The following is a 26,974-nucleotide window of genomic DNA, read 5'->3' on the forward strand; positions in this document are numbered from 1 at the left end:
AGGCTAAACGGACGTGTGGCGGCGGCCCGATTCATGTCGAGATCGGGTGACAAGTGCCTACCATTTTTTAAGGCCCTAAAGAATATCCGGAACCCAAAAAGATTTTATCCGGTCATCCGAATGCCAAGAAGCTTTTGAAGAGTCAAGAAATATTTGGAGAACCCACCTCTTCTCAGTAGCCTGAACCAAAAGAGGAACTTCAAGTTCATTTAGCCGTCACCCCCGTAGCGGTCGGTGCGGTGTTGATCGAAGTGAGTCGAACTCAAAGGCCGATATACTATGTCAGCCACGTTCTTGTTGATGCCGAGACAAGGTATTCGGGTTGAGGAAAGTAGCATTCGCCCTAATCACGGTGCAAGGAAACTAAGGCCGACTTTCAAGCTCATCCGATCGTGGTACCGATCAACCACCCACTCAAAAAGATATTACACAAACCCTTGCCGGACGCTGATCACGTTCCGGCGGCTTGAGCTAAGTGAATATGATATAAGCTATCGATCGAGGACGGCGATAAAAGGACAAGCCCCGCGACTTCATTGCCGAATGCACGGCCCGAACATGAGGTTGGAGAAGAAAAAACATCCAAGAGGTGGGGGCTACGTACGACCCGATTTGGACAATGAATGTTGACTCTGAAGCAATTCGGAGGAAGCGGGGCCGGCCTAATTCTTGTCACCCCGAAGGCTTTTCGATCCAATATGCCCTAAGGTTCAAGTTTCCCGCCTCAAACAATGAGGCTGAATATGAAGCCCTTCTAGCCTGGACTTGAGTCGTAAGACAGCTATGGGCATAAAGCGGTTGAAGGTGCGAGGAGACTCCCAACCGTGGTCAACCAGGTCAACGGGAGACTACGAGGCAAAAGACGAAAGGATGATAGCATACTTGGGTACGAGCCCGAGATCTCGATCTCCGAGCTCGAACACTTCGAGATGACTCGAATACCGAGAGAAGAGAATGCCGCGGCGGACTCCTTATCTAGGTTGGCGAGGCCGACCTCCAATATCTCGAGCAGTCAAGATACATAGAAATATTGGAGAAGCCATCCTTACAAGACGAAAGCATAAAGCACATTGAAGAGGATGGGCCGACCTGGTTGGACCCCATTGTCAACTACTTGGAAAATGACTCGCTCCGGGAATCGAGACAAGCAAGGAAGGTCAAGATCCGATCTTCCAAGTACTCGATGATCGGACCAGTACTTGCTACAAGGGCAATCTCGGCCCCTCTTCTCCGATGTCCGGGACCGAAGGGGGCCGAGTATGCATTAGCCGAGGTGCATGAGGGAATATGCGGGAGTCACATGGGCGGCCGAGCTCTTGCATACAAGATACTTGGGCAAGGATTCTATTGGCCAAGAATGCGGGGAAGAGGCCATGAAATACGTGAAGACGTGTGAGAAGTGCCAACTGCTCGCGTAATCCCAAGCCGACCGACAACAAAATTAACCTCAATGTCGAGCCCAATCCCATTCGCTATGTGGGAATGGACATTCTCGAGATTTCACCCAAAGATCGGAACGAGAAAATACGTAGTAGTGGCGATCGATTACTTCACCAAGTGGGTCGAGGCCGAGCCCTTGCCACCATCAATGAGAAGAACATGGAAAAAATTTTCGAGATAAGGTCATCTACGGGTTCGGCTCAACAAAAGTTCTCATCACCGATAATGGCGCGCAATTCAACAACCTGCCTTCCGAGAATTCTCGCGAGCACTTCCACATTGACGACCCATCTCGGCCGCTCACCCACAAGCAAATCCGGGACAAGTAGAAGTGTCAACCGAACATTACCGCTTGGCATTAAGAGGAGGTTGGATGAGGCCAAGGGGGAGATGGGTGAAGAACTCCCAAGCGCTCCCTATGGGCATATCGGACGATCCCCGTAAGAACTCCAATCGGGGGAGAGTCCATTTCGCCGCTTATGGGACCAAGCCCTCGCACGGTTGAAGTTATGGCTTCATCATACCGAAGTGCTCAACTGGCGAGAAGACCTATGAAGATGGGCTGCGAGCCAATTTGGACTTCCTCGATGAAGTCCGAGAAAATGCCCTACTCCCAAACGGCATACCAATTTAAGACAAAGAAGCTACTATGATTCAAGAGTCAAAGAGCGGCATTTTCGTCAAGGGGACCTTTGTTCTCGAATTAAAACTCGCCGCATCTTAGCCGAGGCAACAAGGAAAATTAGCACCAAATCGAAGGCGCGTACATAGTCTCCAAGCAAATTCGCCCTGGCACATATCGCTGCGTGCATCTAGGGGCAAGAAGGTACCGAGACCTTCGAACTGGAAAATTTGAAAAAGTTTTTTCAATAATTGAACATGTTTGTCGGGCCTCGACATTTGATTCAATAAAATCTTTTCTCCAACACTCAACGATTGGCAAGCTCCCAAGTCGAAGTCATAAGACCGGTCCTCAGACCAGGCCGACATCAAAGACCGAACCTCATAGGTCGGGCAGCCTAAGTCATAAGACCGTCCTCATAGTATCAAAGCCGACATCAAAGACTCAACCCTCATAGGTGGAGTTAGTCATAAGACCGGTCCTCATAGACCAGGCCGACATCAAAGACCGACCTCATAGGTCGGGCAGCCAAGAAGTCATAAGAGACCGGTCCTCAGGCCAGGCCGACATCAAAGACCGAATCCCTCATAGGGTCGGCAGCCGGGTCGTAAGACCATGTCCAAATAGACATGGCCGACATCTCAAGGACCGACATTCCTATTTGGCCGAAAGCCTAACGAAGTACTAAACCACGCTTAAGGCATTATGCTCGCCAAGAAGGATATTCCTGGCCACGCTGGCCCGCTTATATGATAGCCTCTCCAATCGGATCGAAAAGCGAAAGGCGGATTAACAACCAGGTTAAGATCGCATTGACCGACAACGTTGGGCATGGATAAAAGAGACGAGTTCCTAAGCTTGGTTAGTAAACGACGGGCAAACCTTGGCCACAAACGAAACAAAATACGTAAGGAAAAGAATACCGAGGCGCCGAGTTCAAATACTTTGACAAATTTTTGACAAAAATAAGTTGTTTTATTCATTGAAAGCCAGATCGACGCAAGACATACAAAAGGGGCAGTCCTGCCCCACCAAAAAAAAAAAAAAAAAAAAAAAGAAGAAAATTTTTACATCTCCGCCTCCTCGGCGTGGGACTTGGAGGCACCTCGGAGGCGTCCACGGTGTTGGGCTCGGCAGAAAGGTGGTCTTGAGGTCCAGCCTCCGAGGAGGGCCGACATCGAGCCGAAGCAGTGGTGCCTCCGGGCCGAGCTTAGGTGACCTCGGCCCCCTCCTCATCTCCCATCTCCCGCAAAGTAGTCGATCATCGCTAAAGCGGGAGAGATTGAGATCGGAGATACGCCGCTTGATCTTCGCCCAAAGCTCACCGCCTCGGCTGCTTCAAAACCTTCGTGAAGGGAGGCTTCTCGATCTCGCGGGCGAGCATATCCACGCTCCGATTGGAGAATAGTAAGCCGCACTCGCCGTGCTCCGTAGCCGCGGCCTGATCTTCCTTGGCCTTCTCCTCCACTCTCGGCGAGCCGAGCCCACAGAGCCTTGACTCTTCTCCTGGCCTCCTGCCACCTCGGCCGAGAGTTTCCGGCCTGGCCGGTGAGCTTCTCTTAGGTCTCCCGACGCCTCAACGGCATCTCCGGCGCTCCCGATAAGCTTTTCTTGCAACCGACGCCCAAGGAATAGTTCTCGGCCGAGAGCTGCGCTGAGCATGGTCTCCACTGCTTTGGCGAACCCCTACAAAAAAGCATGAGAACAAAAATCAGGATAAACTACACATATCGCATCATAGGCAAGAGCCGACAAGGAAACTTACCATGTTGAAGTCTTGAAAAAGGGTGGAGAGGAGCTCAGTGGCCTACAAGGCTCTCCAGCCTACTCCTTGTCTACTGGGAGCCGATCGCATCCAGCCACTCCTTGGCGTGAGCGGCCGACGCCAAGGCCGAGTCCCCGGGAAGAGGCGCCAGTCGGCCTCACAGGATGTTGTTGGTCAAGCCCTCCCGGGACGTATCGGGAGATGTTGGTGGGAGGCCACGGCGGAAGGCCGCCACTTGTCAAAGTTAACCGAGAGCTTTTGGCGTTTAATGTCTCTGCTGGCTCCTCTCGCCTTTTCGGCCTTTCCCTTCCTCTGAGACCCTACCGACCCGTGTTCTTCTCGGCCTCCAGACCGACCACCGCGTCCGATGGTCCCGCATCACCCCTTTCCCTTGGAGGCCTTGGAGGATCTCCGCCCGGGTCTCTTCTCAAAGATTCTTCTTCTTCCTATCCGCGATAATCTCGGCTCCTCACCGAGCCGTGTCCATTGGAGGAATGTGGCCGACCACCGCAAGAGAAACCGAAAAACATGAGAAATAAGTCCGCAAAAGGAAAAGAAAACTAAGTTAAGGGGTCGCGCTTCGATAACCGAGATAAGCTCGGCAAGGGTTCCTACCACAGGGGTCATATGCCAACTCAAGAAACCCTCGGTCCCGGGCCGAGAACATCAAAGGCTGGTTGACAATTGGGATCAGTGTCGAGCGAGGTCACCGTTTCGGCCAGTGGGTAGTACCTCATTTACATAGTTCAGGTTCATCTCCTTCCACTCCTGGTTCGGAGAGGGTCGTGGGGAATGGAAGCTTTAAGAAAAAGCGGGCTTCCAAAGACTTGTTGAAGGTCGGCGTGTCGACTGTAAACTTCAGTGACCGCCTAGAGTCGCGCTCTTCCCTCGATCGGGCGGCAGAATAATACTACTTACCCTTCTGGGAGACTTTCTTCAGAAGAAGAGCCGAGAAAAAGCGCCACGCTAGCACCGCCCATCTCGCAGAACAGGCATAGAAACCATAGACGGCCGTGGTAAAAAAAACCAGAGTTCGTCGCACCACCACTCAGGAGACGATGGAAGTGGCCTGGGATCCGGTCCACCAGGTCGTAGAACGGGGGGAGCTGCAAAAACGCATACTTGAGCGGGCGTCTCCCGCATTGCAGCCACCTCGCTGGCTCGATGAAGGTGCCATCTCCCCGGATTAGAACGCGGAGTCAATGTCTCTGGGATGGCGAGGTCGCCCTCGATAGTCAAGGTCGCCTCGTGATTGTGCTCTCGGAACGGTGCCGACACCGCTTCCTGGCTCGTGGGCGCTTCTAAGAGACGAGCTACCGAGCCAACCCCATCTCGATGAATCTCCTCACTTGATTCCTCATTGATGAGGACGACCCGAGTTCTCGGCCCTGGCCTCATGCTATGGATTGGGCCGTGGTATCGAACTCCATGGGTGAACGGGCTCGCCACCTGCCCGACGAAGCTCACCACATCGGGGCTCGCTCGAGGTCGGAGCCCACAGGTCTATGGTGGAGAGCGGACGGGGGAGTTCTCGGTTTCGACGGCGCTCGCCGGCTCGCGAGCGCTTGCCCATAGGACTACTACCAACCTGATATTGGGCGGAGAAGACTCATCAAGCCGAAGAAGAGTTTGAAGCGTGGAACGAACGACGCTTGAGTCGATCACTTAACGGAAAGCTTCACTCGAGCTATCGATCACGCAGTGACAAACGACGAGATCTATCGAGTTGACGGTTCCCTAACTCGGCCGAGAAGTCAATAACTTAGAGTAGTGAAGAATGAATAGTTAGAGTCGCCTATTTATAATCCCGGGTTTCAACGATCCAACGCCCGGGGGGGAGGGGGGGTTTCACTCGATCCAACGGCCAAACTGCAAAGCATGATCCAACGGCCCGCATCAAAGGACGTTTCAAATTCCCGAGCCCGCCATATGACTCACGACGCGGCAAGGACACCCAACCGCGCATCGCGGCAATGCTGAAATCCGCAGCGAATAAATAATCTCGCCCAACAAAGAAGAATCTTCCCCAAGCGCTTCAAGAAATTTCACTCATCGCCGAGCCGACACCGATGAGTGGGGGCCTGGTGATGAGGCATAAACACCCCACCTTTATCGAGGTCGCCACGCGGGTCAATCCGACCTCAATCCGAGAACCGAGTTGGGCCGAGCAGAAATTGGGCCGAACCCCATATCCGATAAGTCACCCGACAAAGCCTCGGTTGAGCGAGCCGCCGCGGATCGAGGCCGAGATTATACGGGTCGGCCAGGGACTCCTAGCCGACCTCATGGCCGAGACCAACCTCCTCTCGGGCCGACCTCCATGGCCGACCCCATGGGCCGACCTCGTAGGCCGAGCCCTCCTCCATTGAGGCTCCCATAGCACCACCAGGGATCTCCTGCCTCACAAGACATCCCGAGAATCACGGATAAGGACCGAGCCACGATCCCAAAGACAACACAAAATCACACTCTACATGGACTCTTACCTTAATAAGAGTCTCGGCCAAAATAACTCTCCCACTCCGCTCACGCTGAGAGAACCTTCCGAAAGAAGGACTCCTATCATAGTAGGACTCTCCCAACCGTCTCATCTCCTCCTTACTCTATAAATACCTGTGCACGGAGCTCTATTCCACATCCGGCTTTTTAGTACGCAGCTGCCGTCTGCGTTGAGAGACTCGACTTGAGCATCGGAGAGTCCTAGGCCGGAGCCACACCGGCCCTCTTGCGCTCATTGCTTGGTTTTTGCAGGTTCATTCACGGGCGAACCAAGTACCGGAGGTTTTCACACGCAATACCTAGTACTTGATTCCCCATTGCTCCTCAAGTGTTCATAGTTTATTCGATCATGTGCAAAGATGATTTAGCAAATGTGATCATTGGATATCTAGTTAACGGACTACCGTCTTAACATATCGAATTATAGCCTCAAGTTCACTCATTTACCTTACTTTTTCAAATGAAAATCTATTGTCATTGTACATACTGAAAATCTTTAATAGTCTTGTAGAGCAGCTCCATTATGATGAAATTTCAAATATTTATAGGAAACCCTTGGCCCGCCCTACCTATATGTAAAAAAAAAAAAAAAATGTAAACGAAGAAGGTCTAGATCTCAATGACATAAAGTCACCACTTAGATTAGAGTTTAGAATCCACATATAAAAACTATTGTCTCCACTCTGAACTGGTCTGATCAAAGACTAGGTTTGTGTCAAATTGTAGTACGAGGAAGGTGTTAGTCACATTGGTCCACCTGATAAAACCAAACTTCAATCCATGGGTATGCTAATATACAAAGCAATAAGAGAGGCATAAGGGCCCTCTCCTCTACCCCTGTTGCGTTACAACACAAAGGTTAGTATACGCAAAGTAAATAAATAAACGTATGCTAAACAATATAAACCCTATGTTAAACTATTGTTTGCCCTCTAAATAATATGTAAAGAGGTTTATATATATATGTGCTAGAAATTATAGAAACGCCACCCTCCATACAAAACAAAGTTGATGTATGAGGTTTGATGTTTTTATTTTCGATTGAAGGGTAAGGTATTCCGGTAGCATACCCATCCTTGTCCCATTGTAGCATACCCATCCTTGTCCCATTATCAAGAAAGGAAAGATCAAACAAAAGGGGAACAAAATCCCACAATCATCCAAATGCCAAAAACGAGAGATAGAAGATTGAGGATTAACATCCCAAATAGCAAAAAGATCATGAGAAAAGGTGTTGACATGCTTGATAAGTAGTTTGTGTTAGGGTGGAATCATCATTTATTATACTTGACCCGCCTGACACATTGTTGTCTTTACTTGGGGGTGTTAATTTCCAACCCGAATCAATTGCCCATCAGTTCAGCCAAATTAAACCGAATTGAACCTTTGTTAGTTTGGTTTGAGCTTTATCAAACCAAACCAAACCAAACTGACCAAAATCAGAAACTAAATCCAAAAAAAAAACCCCGATAAAACTGATCTTATTTAAAAAATATTTTTAATGTATATATAAAATAACACAACCGAATAATAACAACACGATAAAAGTCTGTTAAATCAATATGGTAAAAACCGAACCAAATCAGATAAAAAATGACCAAAACCAAACTTGTCTTAATCGTTTGATTTCAGTTTGATCTATTACCAACCCATAACCGATTCAACCCAATTGAAACTAGATCAAAGGATCAAACCAACAATTAGCACCCTATCCCGGATCCAGTCCCAAGGAGGCATCCCACAATGCTAGGCACACAGGGATGTGTCTGGCTCCCATGATGCCGCCTGCTAGCTTATCACACGTTGGCGGTGTGTTTATCCTTCTCCCTTTACAGATTTATGATTTCTTACCTCTTTTAAGCTATAGTTTTTATATGGGTTCCAAAAAAACGCTTTAAGAAGAAATATGATATATAAAAGCGGTAATTATTAACACTACCTTACATTTAGCCTATATTTACTAAAATTATCCTATCTTAAACTTCTTTTCTAATACTACCCTGCTTTTAAACTTTTATATCTCCTTCTACCCTCATATTTTTAAATATCCAGATTACCCTTCTTTTTCACCTACTAACCTTTTAATCTATTTAACCTCTCATTCATCTTCTATTTTTTGATCTTTTTTGTCATTAAAATAGTAAAAAATGAAAGCACCCATCCCACTTCTTCTCTTTCTCTCGTTTTTTACTCCATTTGTTTTTTTTTTTATTTTTTTCTTCAATCCTTCTATTTAATTAATTTTTTATTCAACATTTCATCCTCATCGTCTTCTTCAAAGTTCAACACAGATCATGGTTCTAAGTATTGGTATCGTATCGCCCGTATCAGGCGATATATATTGGTTTTGTTAGTCATCGATACCAATACCATGTCGATACCGTATTGGTTGCATGGTACGGACAAGGAGTAAAATGGTCAAAAACTCATTTTTTAAGGAGATTCAGGGATAATTTTGCCCGATACAATCAATCCAGACCGATACCATATCGGTAGCATGACATGGACAAGGGGTAAAATGGTGAGAAAACTCACTTTTAAGGAGATTCAGAGGTAATTTTGCCTGATACAGCCGATCCAAGCTGATATTGTATCGGTTTTGTAGGTTGTCGATACCCATTCCAATACCGTGTGTCGACTCTCTTCAAAGCACCCCACTTCTTCTCTCTCTTCCTGTTTTTATTTAATTTATTTTTTATTATTTTTGAAGAGAGTTGATTTGTGCCATGGTTTTAGTGCACGATATCAGAACGAGTATCTGTAACCCACAAAACTGATACTATACCGATATGGGATTGGCACGGTATTGGTATTGGTGACTAGTAAAACCAGTACGTATTGCCCGATATGGGCGATACGATACTCATACTTAGAACCATGATTTGTTTGCAGAAGAACAATGAGAATGAAATGTTGAATAAAAAATTAATTAAATAAAAAAATTGAAGGAAAAAAAAACAAATGGAGTAAAAAACTAGAGAGAGAAAAAGTTGGTGGATGCTTTTATTTTTTACTATTTTAATGACCAAAAAAAAAAAAAGAAGATGAATGGTAGGTTAAATAGATTAACAAGTTACTAGGTGAAAAGGAAAGGGTAATCTGGGTATTTAAAGACATGAGGGTAAAAGGAGATGTAAAAGTCTAAAAGTAGGGTAATATTAGAAAAAAAATTTAAGGTAGGATAATTTTAGTAAATATAAGTTAAGTGCAGGATAGTGATAGTAATTGCCCCTATATAAAACTACAAAACCTAGTCATTCTAGAACAACAAAATTGCCTTTTTTCAATTATATTATGTTAATTGAGGAATAAGTATGCCTTAATCAACACTCCATATTAAAATGGTCTTTATCAACTTAGTGATCTCACTTAAACTATACAGCATATTTGAGCCTCACGTGTTGAATGTCCACAAGTGTGTGTTATGCGCAAGGAATTTGGACCAGACTAACTGATGGTCCGACTTCTGGTCTAAAGGATGTCTTACGTGCCATCTACCAAATATGAGTCGAACCGGGTTCACCCCAAGGAGAGGATTCATGAGCAATCCAGAAATAGTGAAGCCGGGAAAGGAATTGAACCAGAAAATATTATCATGAGAAATTGAACGAGAAACTGGTCAATGAATAGAGATAGATTGGAGATGAAGAGACTGAAACCGAAAGCTGTCAACCTGGAACTGAAACAGATTCTATAAAGCACCATATTCTATTGTGTTTATTATTTATTTATACTTATGGTTATATCTACCCCTAATTAGCTTGAACACAAATGCCATACTAAAAGTGTCATTTAAGTGCAAAAAACAAAACATATCTACCCTGTTAAGTAACAGCCATTTTTGCAAATCCCCTGTATTTATAAGGAGTTTAAAGCAGTTTTGTTATCACTCTATAGAGAGAGAGGTTGAACGGTATTCACTATTCAGAGTTTGAGACACAGGAGAGGCTTTGAAAGTTTTTCTTGTGTAGCTTTAAGAGAGAGAGAGTTGGTAGGTTTGATACTAAACTGTCATGAGAAAGAAAGGATTGGTGGTTCTTGTGGTTCTTCTAATGGTGGAATGCCATCTGGGTATGAACTCTTGGTCCTTTCCCTATTTAATCTGCAGCTTTTATGCCTTGCTGTTGTTCTCATGTGGGATGTTTCTGTGTTCTCAGATATTTTGTTCAAAGTAGGTGATTTTTTGTTCTTCATGTATAGTTTTAACAGCTTTTCTGTTTTTCTGTTCTTTAATCCTCAGTACTTGATTGCTATTTTACTGGTGTATGAGAATGGAAAATAACCAATGCCATGGCTTCTTCTAAGCTTCCAAATAAAATGATCTAAATGGGTTCTTTTCTCTTTCTTTCTCCCATGGTTGATCTGAACCAGTTTATTTGCAAATGTAAGTCCCTTATTTTCCTTTTCTTTTCAAACATGAAGAAACAGCCACAAATGCTAAGCATTATTATCACTAAATTAACCACATTTCCTATTCTATTTTTGGATTCTTTTCCTTTTTCTGTGGACAGTTTCATTTCATTTAAATACTATTAGCCAAACTGAAATATTAATTCTTTGAATCATTTACCCTTCTGTTGTTAATAAGGGTTAATCTCTGCCTGTAAAAGAACCATTATTAGTTATATTTTAGAGAGATTAAAAAACTGTTCTTTAGTGCAATACATCTCTCCTAAATGTTCATGTAAAGGGCATTCAAAGGGGGAAGTTGCAGAGGAAGGTTGGGCCTTAAACCAATCTACCCTGTTTGATCCTCTTACCTATTCACAGAACAAATCTATTTTCTGATATTAATACTCATTCTTTATCTTAAACAAACAAAATTCAGTTTCTACAATTGAAGGGGCAATGCAAGAAAAGGCAGAATCCATAATTCCAATCTCCACCAACTCCCCTCCAGAAGGTAACACCACATTCCTTGATGGAATTACATGGTGTGTTGCTCGGCCAGGAGTCTCAGCTGTTGATTTGCAGAATGCATTAGATTGGGCTTGTGGTCAGGGGATGGCTGATTGTACTCCAATCCAATCTGGTGGATCATGCTTCGAACCCGATACGCTCTTATCACACGCCTCATATGCTTTCAACTACTATTACCAACAGAATGGAAATTCCGATATCGCTTGTAATTTTGGGGGAACAGCTACTGTAATCACTAGAGATCCAAGTATGTGTATTTTCTCAAGCTATGCTTCAGTTTAGAGTTGAAATCATTTTTAAGCTTATATAGTTTCATTTGTGATTTCAGGCTATGGAAGTTGTGCTTATTCTACATCAGGGTATGTGAATCATGTTTACTTATTTAGATTTATGAAATTGAAGTAAATGCTTCTTTGTTTAATTGTTCTAAATCAACTTTTGTTTTGTTTACTTTACAGATCTATAACTTCTTCAGCTCCATCAATGTCTAGACACAGCTTGAGCTGGTGGAAACTATTTGGGATTTTACTGCTTTTGTTCATGAGAAGCTAATGAAAAGGTGAGATTCTTGAATCTGTTCATATCAGATTGTGGGCTATAGAGATATGTAATCTGGAGAGATTGGCATAGTTCAAATTGTAAGTTATGCTAAGGTATTCCTTTCTTTGTTGTTGGGCTAGGAATCAATGCTTACCAAATTTTCATTTTTGCTTCCCATTTTGGACAATCAAATCACTGTTGAAGCCAATTAATCATCTTTTTTTGCTTCTATCAGTTTATATTTCCTTTTAGATTTACTTCTTTGTGAGATTTTATTGTCAAAATTTCTTTGAACAGGCTCTTTGATGAAAAATCTTGGCAATAGTAGCTGTTTTTGGTATTTCAAACTCAAACCGGTCCAACCGCTCAAACCATTGGCCAACTTCTAAATTGGGTTAAATTAACTTGTCTCTACCCGACCCAAAACTGCTGAAAACTACTTGGTCTGGATTGTGGTTAACTCTGAGAACCAGATTATCAAAATTGAACCATTTGACCTGGGCTTTCATTGTAGTTTCAATAGTGTGTGATTGTTAACCTATATGGTTTAATAGCTGGCTCGAGTAGAAATGGTGGACCGCCTAGATTCGCGTAATTGAGTATGGAGTGTCAATTTTGCCATGTGTTTTATGTTTTTTATGTGGAATGATTTAAGGATAGACCAGCTGATTGGTTCACCATTGAACCGTTTGAGCCACCAATGTATAATCTAGGCTGGGCCATTTTGTTGGGCAACTGATCGTTAGGAGTGCCAATAGCTGGGCCAAAGTGAAATATCGCCTTACATTATCTAGGGATCATTGGAGGTTCTGGTTCAATATGGTCTTAGGAAGAGGTGTCAAAATCAAATCCTAACCGGCCAAAAGCCTAACCGATTCTCTTATCGATCATTTTTTGTTTGGGCTTTTCGTAACCGGTACAAAATCGAAATCAATTGGACCGATTGAACCGCAAACCCAAAAAAAAATTGGAACAAATTTATATAAGTTTTTTTTTTGAGAGGGGGGGGGTGGGGGTGGGGATTGTTGTATGGAGAGGGATAGGCATGGTTTTAGTCCACGGTATTGATGACCTGCAAAATTGATACAGTATTGGTTGTATATGAAAATTTTGCCCCTACTTTCCCTAAAAAATAAGGTTTTTGATTGTTTTACTCTTTGTCCACACCGGGTCACCGATATGGTATCAAGATCGTTCACTAGCAAAACAGTTACGTATCATCCGATACGATACCGATACCTCAAACCATGGGGATAGGCATACCAACTGGATACATAAGCTAGCAAACGGCACCAATGGGGGTATGGGATGGGGCAGCATATAGGAGGGGTAGGGGAGTCATTTCAATGGGGGAAGAAAGAGATGGATACTACTAATGCTAGCTTGCGGTATAGTGATAGTGTGCCCAGAAAACATGGGCTCCATGTAGGATTCGGATCCTCTCCAGTGCACCCCCGAGCTGGAGATTGTCTAGTGTAGCAACAGGCATTGACGAGTTTGTTTCCTCTCCAAGTACCAACAGTTGAACGTAGGTGTGAGAGCCAACCACCTATCCAATTTTTATCATTTACAAAGGGAGGAGGGGATTTTATGAAAACAAAATTAAATTGGTATGTGCAGATGATTTATTCTCTGACACATGGCCTGGGTGCTATTCGAATGGTGCAGATCGAGCTGAAAATAAGGATTTCAATCCTTCTCTTCGTCGTTCCAATTTTATCGGATGTCTTCCACCACACCCAGCTGTGCTTCATCGATTCGCACCGTCCGAATGACAATCAATCCATGTGTCAACGCCTCCTGATGCGCTGGGCGATCTCCAACTGGGGGGTGCAGAGGGGTGAAATGACTGCAGAACCGCTTAAAATAATAAGATTTACTTATAACGAAACGAAAAGAAAGAAATCAAAGAATGCGAGAAAATGATCATTGCGTAAGAGAATGTGATACGAGTACACGAGAGAGATAAGTTTCATTCTTTTGAAAACTTTAAAAAACAGTGACGATAGAGAGAGAGAGAAGGGAAAGACCCAAATTGAGGATGTTTGAGGCCTTTGGGGGATAGTTTTTCTGAAACCAAATTCACAAGTCAAAAAATTTAGGTCAGAATCGTTCATAGTTTCACCTCGGGCAGTGTTTTCTTCTGCAAAAGTTAAGATTTTTACATTGCATTTGCTTCAATCGAATCAGTCCCCGAGATGATGGAGACTGGGTGGTTGGGAGTCTAGAGAGGGCAAGGCAGAGCCTAGCTCTCTGATTCTGGACTTCTAGGTCTTCTCTTCCATCTATATTTCCTGGGCTACTTTTTACTATATATGTTTAATTGAATTTTCAGTTTTGCCCTTTATTCTGGCCCACCTATGGTCACCAGCTCACCATTCACCATGGTTTAAAAACTACATGGGAAAACAAAAAAGACCTACGGTACCCCCAAGGGGTCAGCTCAGTTGGCAAAAGATCAACTCTTCAAATAAGAGGTCATGAGTTCAAACTACCTTGGGGCCTATCCCCATCCCCTAATCCCCTAATCCCCCCTATTATACAAGCTCTTAATCCCAAAAAAAAAGAAAAAAAAAAAAAGACCTATGGTGAAGAGCGGAATCTCTTCAAACATGGTGATTTGAAGTTATGATTTTTCTTTAATCTCTTCAGCTATGGTAATTAATTAGACATTATGATTGGACTGAGGAATAGTAAATGTCTTCATTAATTCTCATCTCTATTGTAGAAGGTCTGAAATATCCTTTTTTTAGTTTCATTAGAGGTCACATCTCGTGGATCAAGAGATTCTCTCTTCTCTATGGTTGGAGGAAAATTTGGTTTTAGCGGGGGTCATGTGCGGGCCCGGGGGGGATTTAGTAGGCCTAAAGTCGGATACCCCTCCTGTCTCCCAAAAAAAAAATGGTTTTAACAAATAAGAATAACAATTTCGAATAGAGTAAAAGAACTTCATGCATGCAAGGGGGATTTCTTCCCGCGTTTTCTCACATAATCATGGGCCTGCATTGATACTCTTTCTCCTCAGATACCATGTGGGCATTTATTGAGCGAAACCATCTCCCGAACCATAATTAATGTGACATGGGAGATCTAGTGGCATAGGAAACCATTGCCCGGATTAAAAACAGTAAATTACAAACTAATAGTTGTAACAAAATGAAATGGAAATGCCTTCAAGTACTGTGAATGTGTTAGCCCACTCTAGATCAGGTAGCCCTTTATGTCCGACGGCAGGTAGCCCTTTCCCAAGGGCTCGCACTCTAGCACCAGATCGCCCCTCCCAAGTAGTCAACCGCCAAGGACAGGTCAATGAAAGCACCAATGTTACGATTGGAATAACTCACCCTCATAAACAGGTGTACAAGGGGAGGGAACCCATATTATATATGTCCACACCCGAACCCTTGCATTGACTCGCTTAACTAATCATCTCTCTCTTTCCCAAACTTCAATCGATTTGATTCTTTTGCCAATGTAAAGAGGATTCGAAGAACTAAATTTCTCATGATATCACCTTCAATTCAAGGTCAATGCATGGACCTTGAAATTGAGCCACAAACTGATGCATCTACTGAAAAGGGTTTCTCTGACTCCCAATTCCGACTGAACATGCATCACTCCATGAGTGTATTGGCTATGTTGACAATAAGGAACAACACCATAGCCATGCCACATTGCTCAACAAGACTTTGGACATTATGGTATATGAATTAAGAATTTATATTGTATGATATTAGATGACATGTCTTGGAACTTACGATGGATTGTTTAATATATATGGATTAATTTTGGACGTTATGGTTGTTTTAAACATTAGAAGCAAGTATTCAAGTAAAAATTCCTCAATTTAAATGAGAATAGTGCCGTTTTTTAAAAATATACATGTTTAAACCCCATACCGTCTGTTTTCCGTTTTTAACCGTTCTCAGTTTTTTTGACTGTCCTTTTTTTAACATCTAAACTTGTACCGTCGATTTCTGTTTTTTGCCATTCCCCTTTTTGCTAACTATGGTTCCACCCTCTATTTGTTGCTTCTTTGCTGCCCATTAATAAAGGGAAAAAGTAGAGAGGGTTATCGAATTGTAGCGATTGATCATTTATTTTGGAAAGTATCATGCGTCTAGCAACATTCGTTTTGCAACCATCTTTGGAATCAATTTGGAAAACTACAAAAGTTTCTGTTTTAAGTTTGAAAATTTCCCTTCCCTTCCCTTTAATTCCACTTGCAACCAAACTTTGCCACAAAGTAGTTAAAATGTGTGTCTAAAACAGGCCAAGGATATTGGCCCACCCCCACTGATGGTAGAAAAAGAATATGGTCATCCAATACAATAAATAAAAAAATAAATAGAAGGCCCATGTCTTAAGGTGTCATCCCCAATTCTTGGTTTCCTGAATTCTGATCCCATAATCAGGGGTTATTCAAAAACAAAATACATGATTAATTCAGACCATGACATCTCTATCTAACAGTTGGAATAACCACATCAGCTTTCGATATGGCAAAAGAATAGTAAGCATGTAAGAAAGGTTTTCCTACCATGGATGTGTAGGAACCATTTTTCCAAAATGTCAAACCTTCAAATTACGAAATCTATACTTATCTTTGTGTGTAGGTTTGCTGAAGAAATCATCGGAAAACTGAAACACCAGCCATCGAAGTTTCTGATTGGAAGCCCAGTTGCTTGAGTTTAGCCGCCAATCACTAGAAGTGTAGAACTGCAACCTTTGGTGAAAGGGACAAAAAAATTGGGGAGGGGGGGGGGGGAATAAAAATATCTTTCATGTCTCTAGTTGTTGAAGGGAATGAAGTTAGCCTTCAATCTCATTTGATTCTTGAGCAAGAGTGGTTGCAGCCTCAGAATCCTTATTGGAGATGTCACTTCCTGATGGGCCAATCTTTGCTTCAAGCTCCCTGACAGCGAAGGTTAAAGATTTGACGTCTCGAGCTTCTAAAAGTAGATCAAGAGATGATGACTGTAACAAAACAATGAAGTTATTTTCTTAATAGAGTCTGAAAGAGGGGTAGTTTATAGGTTACTGATAGTAAGAAAATATTAGTTAACAGAGAGAGAACTATGATATGTTGTACATAACTAACGGAGTCATAATACATATATAGTTCAAGGCTACACATGTTGGAAATAACTGTAACTTTGCAAATGCATTACAAATGAAGGAATGATCCTAACGACCCAACAAATAACATTCATTCACATGTACAATAGACTATGCAGAACTAGTTGCTTGTTGTCATCCAACCACAACCATTGAGGTTGATCATATGCTTGTTAGTGGTAATGTTGCCTCCAACTTTTAGTGTTTCCACACTAGATCCAGTTTGCCTTCTTGTGAAAGTCATTTAGGTTATGTCCTAGGCTCTCAGCCCCCTTCAGTTATAATCAAAAACAAAAATTGCAAAACAAAAATACTCTCAAATCCTTGCAGCCAAGATCTACAGATCTGAGATTAATCATAGATCTAGTCATGGATCACTAGTTTGCTCAAGCATTTGTACTATCAGACACTTTTCTAACGTTTTTCACTAGAGATGCAGCATGCAACAAGCCAAAAACTGGATGATTCAAAATGATTTGAAAAATTCAAGTATATCGATGCAGATCAATCAGAAGATCTGTTGATGGTGGGTAACATTGATGGAAGAAAAGGAGAAGAGAACCCGAAACCCATTGGTCATAAAATGACTTAAAACCTCTTACCGTTTGCAACTAACGGGATGGGTGCATTTGTTAACATTTTACAAAAGTAGGGGGCATGCATAATTTTCCAAAACTGAAGAGTGTTTTGTAATTATGCGATACCTCAGGGGAGGTATTTGTAAATTTCTCAATTAATAATGAAATCAAATGAAATGGAAATAAGAGAATATAGAGCAGAACAACTTTTTTTGTTTAAGCACACATCGGAAAGAGATAAGATCCAAATTCTTATTCCAATTAAAAAGTGTATGTTAGACACTGTAGGCCGATCCTCGGCTTGATGGATTCGGAATTTTTTGTTGTTTTTTTTTTAAATAACTAATGAAATTAAAAAAAACAAATAAAGAAATAATTCTATTTTGATTCAAAAAATTAAAAGAAAAATAATAGAAGTATTGGAAATGTGTTTTCAGCCAAAATTGATCAGCAATGTGATGTTATTTAATTTTTTTTTAAGTAATTATATATCATTAAAAATAAAGAATAGTTTTAATTAGGCAAAAAAATATAAGACTGAGGGGAAATTTAGAATAAGCTTTGTTGCAGTTTTAGGAGCCTTATTTGATATCTACATGTTATAAAGATCATTGTGTTCTTGTTGCGACAGTGTACCAACAAGTGCATAATAGCTGATCGGGAAGGTGGGGACATTGCACGGAAGTATGGGATACCCCTTTCGGCCGACAAGAAGTCTCAGTGAAATTATTGTAAGAAAAAAAATTATGGGAGGTGGGGCCACTACACTTAAGTGGCTTCTTGCTGGTGGTGACAGAAATTGTCATGGGCTGTCCTAGTGTTCCAAGTGAGATGAAGAAACCATGGTAACACTTATGAGGGACGGGATACAGAAAAGGATGGAGAAGAGGGCAGCCAGGGAAGAGTTTGGGTATGCATGTCTAGACAAGTTACTCGAGTAAGGGCAAGAGAAATATAACAGTGAGGAGCCAGATTGGGATGATGCAGAAACACCGGCAGAGGTTGCTGAAGTGAGGATGGCAAAGGTAAAGAGCAAAGCTACCTTTACGATGGAGCAGGACAGAATGATGTCCAGGGGAGCTGGTTCATCTAGACAGACTCCAGTAGAGCCACAGCCACAGCCACAGCCACAGGGTGGGAGGCGGCTGAGACTTGGAGAGCCACAGATTACATTTAGGAGGAGCCAGAGTGAAAAGGCCCCACCCCCAATCCGTGACCCAGCCGTTGAGATCCTTGAGTAGGATCATGCCGTCTTTCCCAGACAAGACTAGAAACAAAAGAAGCTGTAACAAATGTGGTCTGATGTGAAGGGGCTAGTGGGGGGTTGCTTTCTCCAAGTGGGCTTTCTACCACAGCATTCCAGCTCATGCCACTACAGACCAGTCTTGTATGGGAAGAGCCTAGGTTTCTGATTCTAGATGAACCAAATCTGAAACAAACTTGAACTATGGGTCATGGGTTGCACCAGAATTCGACTCAAACCAGACCCAAATTGAACCAAACTGGTCCTGCATTACATATATGACTCAGCCCATAGCCTACATTCGTAGGAAATTTATTTGAGGATTTCTTTAAGTTTAAGTCCTCCAGGATTTCCAAGGTTCTGCACATTCCAATTGAAGGGGTGGTGTATTGTCCAAGCTAGTCCGAAAAATATAGCGAAATAAGGGATCTATAAATTCAATATTTAGCACATAAGTTATTCACCATGTTTTTGCCTTCTATCTAAGGACCAATGAAACCTAACAACTTTGCACCTTGTGGAGCTTTTGGGAAACCCCACTAATTGAAGAAATTGAAAAATTCAAGACCAAGCACCACTTTGCTTGACATAGGAGCTACACAACTATATTGGGATTTTCAAATCTAAACTATATGGACTTACAACTTATCATGTGCTTTTGAATGAAATTTTGCCCTTGCAAGAGCCCCCAATAAAAGAAAATTTCCACCAAGTTGATGCTTCTTTGATTGCCTTGTAATGAGTTTGATGTAGGAACATTTGGGTTACACATAAAACTAAGCAGCAAGTATATGCTTACATTCTGAGACTCAATTTTTTTTTTTTTTTCTTTTTCTCTTTTTATATATAGACTTTTAGGATCAGTCTTTTATTTCAAAAAATTAGGTCATGAACATGTGACTATGGTAGTATTCTTTTAGTATAGCAACACTAAGCTAGCTCTAAGATTTCTTTGTCCTTACTCACTACTTATTTCTAAAAGTGATCGAAAGAAAAAGGTCCTATTTGGGGTTTCTAGCAAGCCCTGGAAAACTATCTTTTATTCCACATTTGATAAATATCAACTTTATCTTGCTGTATTGCTGTTTTTGTTCTTGGATCCCTGCAAAGGTGTTGCTGCACCAAGACCAGCACTACTAAAAAAGATTAGTAGGTTGGGGTGCTGAGCCAGCCAACAAAATTCTTCCAAACCTAGAGGTGTCTCTGAAGGAATTAATGGCTGTACGGTAAAGTCCTGAGGCTGAAATTTTCATTAGTGCACTCTTCAACACAGGTCTGATGATCAATTCATTCATATAAGTTTTCTCAGAGAAATCACAGTACAATTCTCTAATGAAATGAAGCAACAATATGAAGTTAGAAGTATTAACCATGTAACTTTTGTCATAACCCATGGTTACTACAAGACTCATAAAATCAGAACAAATATGAAATTATAAACAATACCAAGTCATCAAAAATGTATCCGTTCTGCTGCAAGAGAAGACAAAAACGAAAAAAATTTAAGAAATTCAAAGGGTGGGTTAAGAAATGTAAACCTTCTCCAGAAGTTCCACTCGCTGGTTAAGATCCTCCCAATGTGCTTCTCTATGAATTGCTTGGAGAACATAAAGCAGATGAGAATGAAGAAACTCTGAACAGTGTTTATCAATGCCACAAAGAGGAATGGAATATTGACAGCCCACAAGATGGAAAGGGCAATTCACAAGTTTCATTGGGCAAACAGTTATACAATGCCTATCCATCTCACGTCTTACAATGCTCTCTGAGCACTTCTGCTCACATGGAAGGACCTTGTAGGGACAAACTGCATCATGCTTTTCCAAGTGCACTGCACAAACATTATAACTACAACCGTCGTTTGTACAGTTTGTGGACCTAAAGATGCACTTACAGCTATGCTCAGCAAGTTCTTCTGCAGTATAAAATTTCATTTTGCAATGGAATAAATCTTTGAAGTCAACATTCTTCAGTAGATTCTTACCAATGATTTCCCTTCTATCCATCGACCAAAACCCATTTATTTCCATCTCTTGTACAAAATCATCTATCTTGTCCTCCCTCCTTTCACTTAGTAGCCATCCTGAAACCCGACTAAAAAAGTTCCTCTTTAAAATTGCAAAGTCATCAATAAAATCTGAAATGATATCAGTGGGGTGGTCAGAAGTTTCTACACCAAGATCATCATCTTTTTGGATCACAGTTTCAGCAATATATGTTTCACTTCTTAAGTTAAGATAGTCCACCATTTCCTTTCTCATATCAACAGCCACTGAAGCTGGGTTCCTGAAGGGATCGCCAGTTGTGTTATCAACACATGCTGTGGCTAATCCTGGTAGAATGACTTGGGCTATTTTGTGCACAACTTCTGAATCAACAAGATCACAATGGAACAAGGGACCTCCGTCTTTCAACTCTTCATCAATATTCTTGTTCGGTCCTAAATCTGTTACTGGAGGATCCATTCTTCAAGGACACCTATGATACAAATAACAGTATAGTATATAAGTTTCTGATACAAAAATGCACTTAACAATGTAAAAGCAACAGGAAAAAACAAATGCAAATTATGGATCAACTTGCTATGAAATCAAGTTAGAGTGGACAAATATAAAAACAACATATTCTGAGGTAGAAACTAGAAGCATTCACTAATATAAACTACTGATAAAAAGGGGCCCTGGATAAATTCATACCATTTTGGGTGTGCTTTTTAAAATCTAGGGGTTCCACCAAGTTTAGAGGGCCTAAAAATATCTTTCTAAAAGTTTAGATTCCTAATTTGGCCATTGGACCTCGAAACCATCCACCAGGTTTCAACCGAAATTTTTACAAAATATTTCGGTTCAAGTCTGGTCGAAACCAAAACCTAGAACCTTGCTACTTGTTACTTAATGCCTTACGATTTCTGTTGATCTCTCTTTTCATTGACATGGTTCTTAATTTTCATTGACAATTCTTCATGTTTGGATGAAGAATATAGGTTAGTGATCTTGTTGATTCAGAAGTTGTCCACAAAATAGAACAAGTCATTCTTCCAGGATTAGCCATAGCAAGTGTTGATAACACAACTGGTGATCCCTGTAGGAACCCAGCTTCAGTGGCTGCTGATATGAGAAAGGAAATGGTGGATTTTCTTAACTTAAGAAGTGAAAACATATATTGCAGAAACTGCGGTCTAAAAAGATGATCTAGATGTATAAACTTCTGACCATCCCCCTGATATTATTTCAGATTTTATTGATGACGTTGCAATCATGCAATGTCAAAGAGGAACCTTTTAAGTGGGGTTTCAGGATTGAGGACAAGATAGATGATTTTATACAAGATATAAAAATAAATGGGTTTTGGAAACCCACACAACCAACAGTAATTTCAGTTTAAGGAAGCTTACTTTAGCAATATGCAATTACGAGATCCTCAAAGGTAGGTAGCTGATCGTTTCTCTTCTGTGTAACCAAAGGTAGCTGATCGTTTCTCTTCTGTGTAACCAAATCATACATCCTCTGACCAAGAGGTTCGTGAATTTTAAAGTATGCCTAGTTGAATGAAAAATTGGAATTGATCAAGATCCGAATCAGGAAACTACTATCAAGAGAACAACAAAACCAAAACAAAATTAAAAAAATCCGATGCATGAGACAGTCATATTATATCATTGCCATCCAGATTGGATAATATTTCTTCTTCGGGATTTAGAGATTAAGGCCTGGAATGGAGAACAAATCTGACCTTAAAAAAATTCGATGCATGAGAGTCATATTATATCATTGCCATCCAGATTGGATAATATTTCTTCTGCAGGATTTAGAGATTAAGGCCTAGAATAGAGAACAAATCTGACCTTAAGAACAGAAGGGATGTATTGCCGTTGCTCTGGGATTGGGCAGCAAACGAGATGAAAGGTAATTTGAGATCTTCGAGCTCCTTTTGGGTGAAAGCTCTGAAGGAGACATATTTATTCAGAAAACGGGAATAAAAGACAGGCTAACAAAGAGCAAAAGGAAATTGTTCGGTGAGTTACCTGCCCGCCGAAATGAAACGAGGAGTCTCGGCGACTGAAGCGCTGTCTCTACTGCTAAAGAATGTAGAGCATTCGAGCCTTGACCCTTTGAAGAAGAAAAGGGTTAGCAGCGCCAGGTGTAATCAGAATGACGAAATATGAATTTGGGAAAGAACCATTTATAGTGTTCGGTGAATCTGCAAATCACTTCACATACCTTGTTTTCTTGACATGTGTCAACGTCATGGGCTTCATTTATTTTATATTATTTTTGGAATCTGCATTTTGCAATAAAAAAAAATCGGGAGAATGTTCTCTGTGCCGCAGCGTAGGTTGCGTCCAGGCACATGGGTCTGCCACTCGGGGGGACAGGGTGGTCATTGTGCCCACCTCCATGTGCCTGGGCGCAGCCTGCGCTACGGCACGAAGAACATCGCCCCCCAAAAAAATCTCATCTCGATTGATGCCTTGCGTGCTCTCATTGGCCTCACGTTGGTGCACGCGCTATATGACCCACCAGCGATCTCTTGGTCATTTTTTATTTATTCTATTGATACATGTTAAGCAAGTACGTGCAGATTTAACAACAATTGCCTAGCGCAGCTGGTGAACTGTGGTGCGCTTCATGCCCATGCTCACCAACAAGGTAGGGGTGTCAATTCTAGGTCCAGCCTCGCTCGTGTCTTGGTGTGGGGTTCTAGCCCGTCGAGCACCGACCGAACTGATTGAATGCTACCTTGACCTAGCCCGACCTATTTGTTGGTTTTAAAACCTTATGAATAGGGGTGTTAACTGACTACATGATTTGGGATTGAAAAACAAGGATTTGTGACGCCGACCCATTTAGTTGGGATTGGTATTGCTTGAGTTAACAGGGGTTTTTTGTGGTGTAAATCAATTTATAATTAATTAAATGAGGGTTGTTACTTCTTAATAATATCTTTGGGTGTGCAGGTGATTATGAGTACATAGATATTATAATGGAGGATGATGAGAATGAAGGTGTAGGAAGATTGATAATAGACATAGATTCCAAGTCTCAGTTTGAGTTAAACATGCCCATAGCCCAATTAAGGCTCGTTTAGATTTCAAAGTTAAACATGCCAACAACCTGATTAAGGCCCGATTACACTAGCCCGAAGCTTGACCTAGTCTGACCAAACCCGATCAGGCCCGGCCTGAATACTTAAATGGGCAATCACGGTGCATGCTTTAAGCAGCGTGAGGCCCGGCTAGGCCCAACTAAGCATTACCAAGCTCGACCGATTGACACCCAACAAGTCTCGAGAGTGAAGTGAATACATTCACCGTGGGTAATGGGATGGATGGGAGAGGGCATTGCAAGGGTGTTTTGAGAAAATACTAAACCCCTACAAGGGTTTGTGAACCCTAGGATAGTGCGGTGAATGTTCCAGCTAGGTGGAGAAAAACTCTCTCCTTACTTAAAAGTGTCAATTCACAATCTCTTAACATAAGCATCCTTCAAGGATAAAAATCCTTAGCAGTGCGGGTCTGAGAGCTTGACATGTGTAAGTTGCAACATCCAACGGTTCCAAGTTTGAGAAGAAAAAATAAACTGCCTTGCATCAAGCTCGCACCATTGGATGAAGCTTCTTCCATGTGTCAAGCTCTTAGGCCAGCATGCAATGCACAGCAAGATGCCCGCACTGCAGATGATTTTAAATACATTGAATCAATTTACAACAACTCAGCCTAATCCAATCAGCTCTATTCAAGTTGATCCAAATTTACATTATAGCTGTCATCTTCAAAACAATTCAGAACTCAAAACTCTCTACCAGTATAAGCTGATTGTATAGTTAGAGTTCATTAAATATAAGGAATCATTATCTAGGATGAGATTCAAAACTCTTTCTTTCTTCTTGTTCCATGTTCTTAATTTATGGTACAACTGTTAAGGATTTTGATTGAGGGCAACTTTGCACCCAGTCAACACCTGCTCTGCCATTTATGGTCTCTTGGCCTTGTTTTTTTGAGGGGGGTAGGGTTGGTTGGAGCTGTTAAATATCTTAAATGATTGAATAGTTTTGATCCTCTTAACTTGGGGAAGATACAATAAGGAATAAGACAATGTACATATCAAGGGATGGAACCAATATTCTTAAGACCTAGGACAACACCAACACCAATGATATGTCCTACAGTTCCACATGCCAAAGTATCTGCAAGAGTAAAACCAGCTGGGTCTCCTGTTTGTAGGCCAGAATCAGTTGTCTCAAGCTTTAATCCTGCAGTGGCCCTCCTGTTTGCTGATGGAGCCAACCCAAACCTTCCAGCAAATAACATTAAGCTTGTTGTAGTCACCATTATCTGCCCAAAACAAGTGGAAACATTTTTATTTTTTTTTTCAAATTAAGGGAATTAATTCCTATTAACTTTGTTAAAACCTTAAATGTTATATGGACTATGTAGATCAGAGATTTAGTAGACACCAAATTTGTAGGTGATCCGATGAAGCCGTCGCAACGAGCACCCAAAGCACCTTTGCCCTTGTTTCTACTGGGTTGAACTGTCACCTTCACAATGAGAAATTTATACTGTTACTGAAACATTCTTTGAAGAAAGAATTTTGTTGTTGTTATAGGATTAATTAGCTAAATCTTATGAAAAATGGAAATTTAATACAAGAGCAGAGCAGGTTAAGAAGATTGAAACTCACCAAGCTTTTCACATGGCCACTTGAAATCTTGGATCTACTTAGCCCATTGAATTGGGGGAGAGAAGTAATAACAGCAGATGGGGAAGCAAGTTTAGCTGCCATTGCTAATGACTAATCAAAGAAGTTTAAGTTTCTCACTTCTGTTTCTCTTTGATTTTTGAGGTTCCAAAAGACTTAAAACCCTGGAAAGGGTGGCATTACATCACAACCACATGAGACTTTGTGGCTCCAAAATGCAAAGATTGGATGGATTTAGATACATGGGTCTGAGGTGGCAGAGTTTGAGTGGCTATTCACAATTGGATAAGATCTTGGGCTTCTAAGATTTTTTCAGTATCAGAAGCCCAAGATATGAAAGGTTGAAACTATAGAGAGTAGGCACCCCGGTGAGATTAGGAATGGACCTATTTATCCCCCGCAGACCTTTATCCCCTGAGGTTTGCTGACCGGTACGGTTGTGTGGTTCCTCTCATAGGGGGGACTGAAATGACCATTCCACCCCTTGACCGAACACACTGCCTGGGTGGGGTCCACCTCCCTTTTATTAAAGGCACTCGGGAACCGTACCGGACAGGGGAATCACAAGTGATAAAATCCCCCCCCCCCAAAAAAAAAGAGACCTGACTAATGAACCTAGGTTGCTTATGTCATAGATAGAATATAAGACATTTTTTTTGCTAATAAGGGTGTCGAGACCTTCAGCTCGACTAGCCCCCTGGGCGCACATACGCTCCTCCACATGCGCACTAGATCCTATGAGAACCATAGAAGCCGTAGGGCTAGCTCGTAAGTCTTTTTAAAATATGATTGAACTTGCCAAGTCTGTCATGATTCGGGTAAAAATACTAAGTCTTATTTGACTTGGTCGATTTATGATCGAGTCTTGTCATTTTTTACCCTATCCTAGTCTACACGACTCTTGAATAGGTTCCAAAACTTTGACTCGACTCGGGTCACTCAGCCCAATCAAATCCATTTTTCCAACTATGATGTGTTTTACTTCCCCTCTTGCCCCCCTTCTCTCTCCTTGTTTGCTTAACCAACCTTATTATTATTATTGTTTTTTAGAGGTCTAATTAATCATCATTGTGGATAATTGAGTTGCTTAGTTGGTTTGCATGTCTTGTCGAAATAAGCCATGAACCCTAAGATACAATACTAACATCCATTTTTTGGTTGAAAAATGATGTTTTGATCCTGTATCAGCCCAATATGGCTAATATGTATTGGTATCACCAATGACCGCTAGCAATATCCATGTGAGGGATCCTCTTTTATCTCTCAATAGTCGTTCCTCATTTATATGAACATGAGCCACATAGGCGAGTATTGGGTGGGTGCATCAATCTTCTTCTATAGGCTACTTTGCCATTCTTCTACAATTACATTTTGGGAAGTAGTTTTCTGTTTGGGAGTACCACACTCCCATGTGTCTATCTCTCTCCTCCTCAAAACAAGTCGACAGAGTACTTTTTTTTCTCAAGTATCTCACCAGTATCTCACCAATCCATAGTAGAATTTGAATTAGGTTTAGCGTGGAACCAGATGCACATGAATTTGGGCCAG

General features: G+C 41.8%; 3 protein-coding genes across 3 annotated transcripts; 1 reads left to right on the forward strand and 2 right to left on the reverse strand.

Annotated features, from left to right (window-relative positions):
- Nucleotides 1–10,222: 10,222 nt before the first annotated feature.
- Nucleotides 10,223–11,958, forward strand: LOC122652405 (glucan endo-1,3-beta-glucosidase 13-like). Its single transcript, XM_043846134.1, has 4 exons — nucleotides 10,223–10,397; nucleotides 11,155–11,493; nucleotides 11,575–11,605; nucleotides 11,705–11,958. Exons 1-4 carry the CDS (start codon nucleotides 10,340–10,342, stop codon nucleotides 11,796–11,798), a joined length of 522 nt encoding a protein of 173 aa, XP_043702069.1. The 5' UTR covers nucleotides 10,223–10,339; the 3' UTR covers nucleotides 11,799–11,958.
- Nucleotides 11,959–16,487: 4,529 nt separating this feature from the next.
- On the reverse strand, nucleotides 16,488–22,782 carry LOC122649849. The gene is made up of 4 exons (XM_043843099.1): nucleotides 22,750–22,782; nucleotides 22,570–22,668; nucleotides 20,264–21,203; nucleotides 16,488–16,763 (listed from the first exon to the last, which is right to left on the reverse strand). The coding sequence occupies exons 3-4, from the start codon at nucleotides 21,188–21,190 to the stop codon at nucleotides 16,599–16,601; spliced, it is 1,092 nt and encodes a 363-aa protein (XP_043699034.1). The 5' UTR covers nucleotides 21,191–21,203; nucleotides 22,570–22,668; nucleotides 22,750–22,782; the 3' UTR covers nucleotides 16,488–16,598.
- A 1,973-nt stretch (nucleotides 22,783–24,755) lies between these two features.
- Nucleotides 24,756–25,578, reverse strand: LOC122649986 (photosystem I reaction center subunit psaK, chloroplastic-like). Its single transcript, XM_043843266.1, has 3 exons — nucleotides 25,409–25,578; nucleotides 25,182–25,265; nucleotides 24,756–25,059 (listed from the first exon to the last, which is right to left on the reverse strand). Exons 1-3 carry the CDS (start codon nucleotides 25,508–25,510, stop codon nucleotides 24,829–24,831), a joined length of 417 nt encoding a protein of 138 aa, XP_043699201.1. The 5' UTR covers nucleotides 25,511–25,578; the 3' UTR covers nucleotides 24,756–24,828.
- Nucleotides 25,579–26,974: the final 1,396 nt, after the last annotated feature.

The sequence above is a fragment of the Telopea speciosissima genome, chromosome 2 (genome assembly GCF_018873765.1).
Source record: "Telopea speciosissima isolate NSW1024214 ecotype Mountain lineage chromosome 2, Tspe_v1, whole genome shotgun sequence".
In the NCBI taxonomy this organism is placed as follows: domain Eukaryota; kingdom Viridiplantae; phylum Streptophyta; class Magnoliopsida; order Proteales; family Proteaceae; genus Telopea; species Telopea speciosissima.

Excerpts from the sequence above, each read along its gene's own strand:
- LOC122652405 (XM_043846134.1), top strand. The coding sequence starts at position 10,340 with ATGAGAAAGAAAGGATTGGTGGTTCTTGTGGTTCTTCTAATGGTGGAA. Across the intron at positions 11,494-11,574 it reads TGTAATCACTAGAGATCCAA|GCTATGGAAGTTGTGCTTAT; the intron begins GTATGTGTATTT and ends TTGTGATTTCAG. Across the intron at positions 11,606-11,704 it reads TGTGCTTATTCTACATCAGG|ATCTATAACTTCTTCAGCTC; the intron begins GTATGTGAATCA and ends TTTACTTTACAG.
- LOC122649849 (XM_043843099.1), bottom strand. The coding sequence starts at position 21,190 with ATGGATCCTCCAGTAACAGATTTAGGACCGAACAAGAATATTGATGAA. Across the intron at positions 16,764-20,263 it reads GAGTGGAACTTCTGGAGAAG|TCATCATCTCTTGATCTACT; the intron begins GTTTACATTTCT and ends GTTTTGTTACAG.
- LOC122649986 (XM_043843266.1), bottom strand. The coding sequence starts at position 25,510 with ATGGCAGCTAAACTTGCTTCCCCATCTGCTGTTATTACTTCTCTCCCC. Across the intron at positions 25,266-25,408 it reads GTGGCCATGTGAAAAGCTTG|GTGACAGTTCAACCCAGTAG; the intron begins GTGAGTTTCAAT and ends CTCATTGTGAAG. Across the intron at positions 25,060-25,181 it reads TCGGATCACCTACAAATTTG|ATAATGGTGACTACAACAAG; the intron begins GTGTCTACTAAA and ends TGTTTTGGGCAG.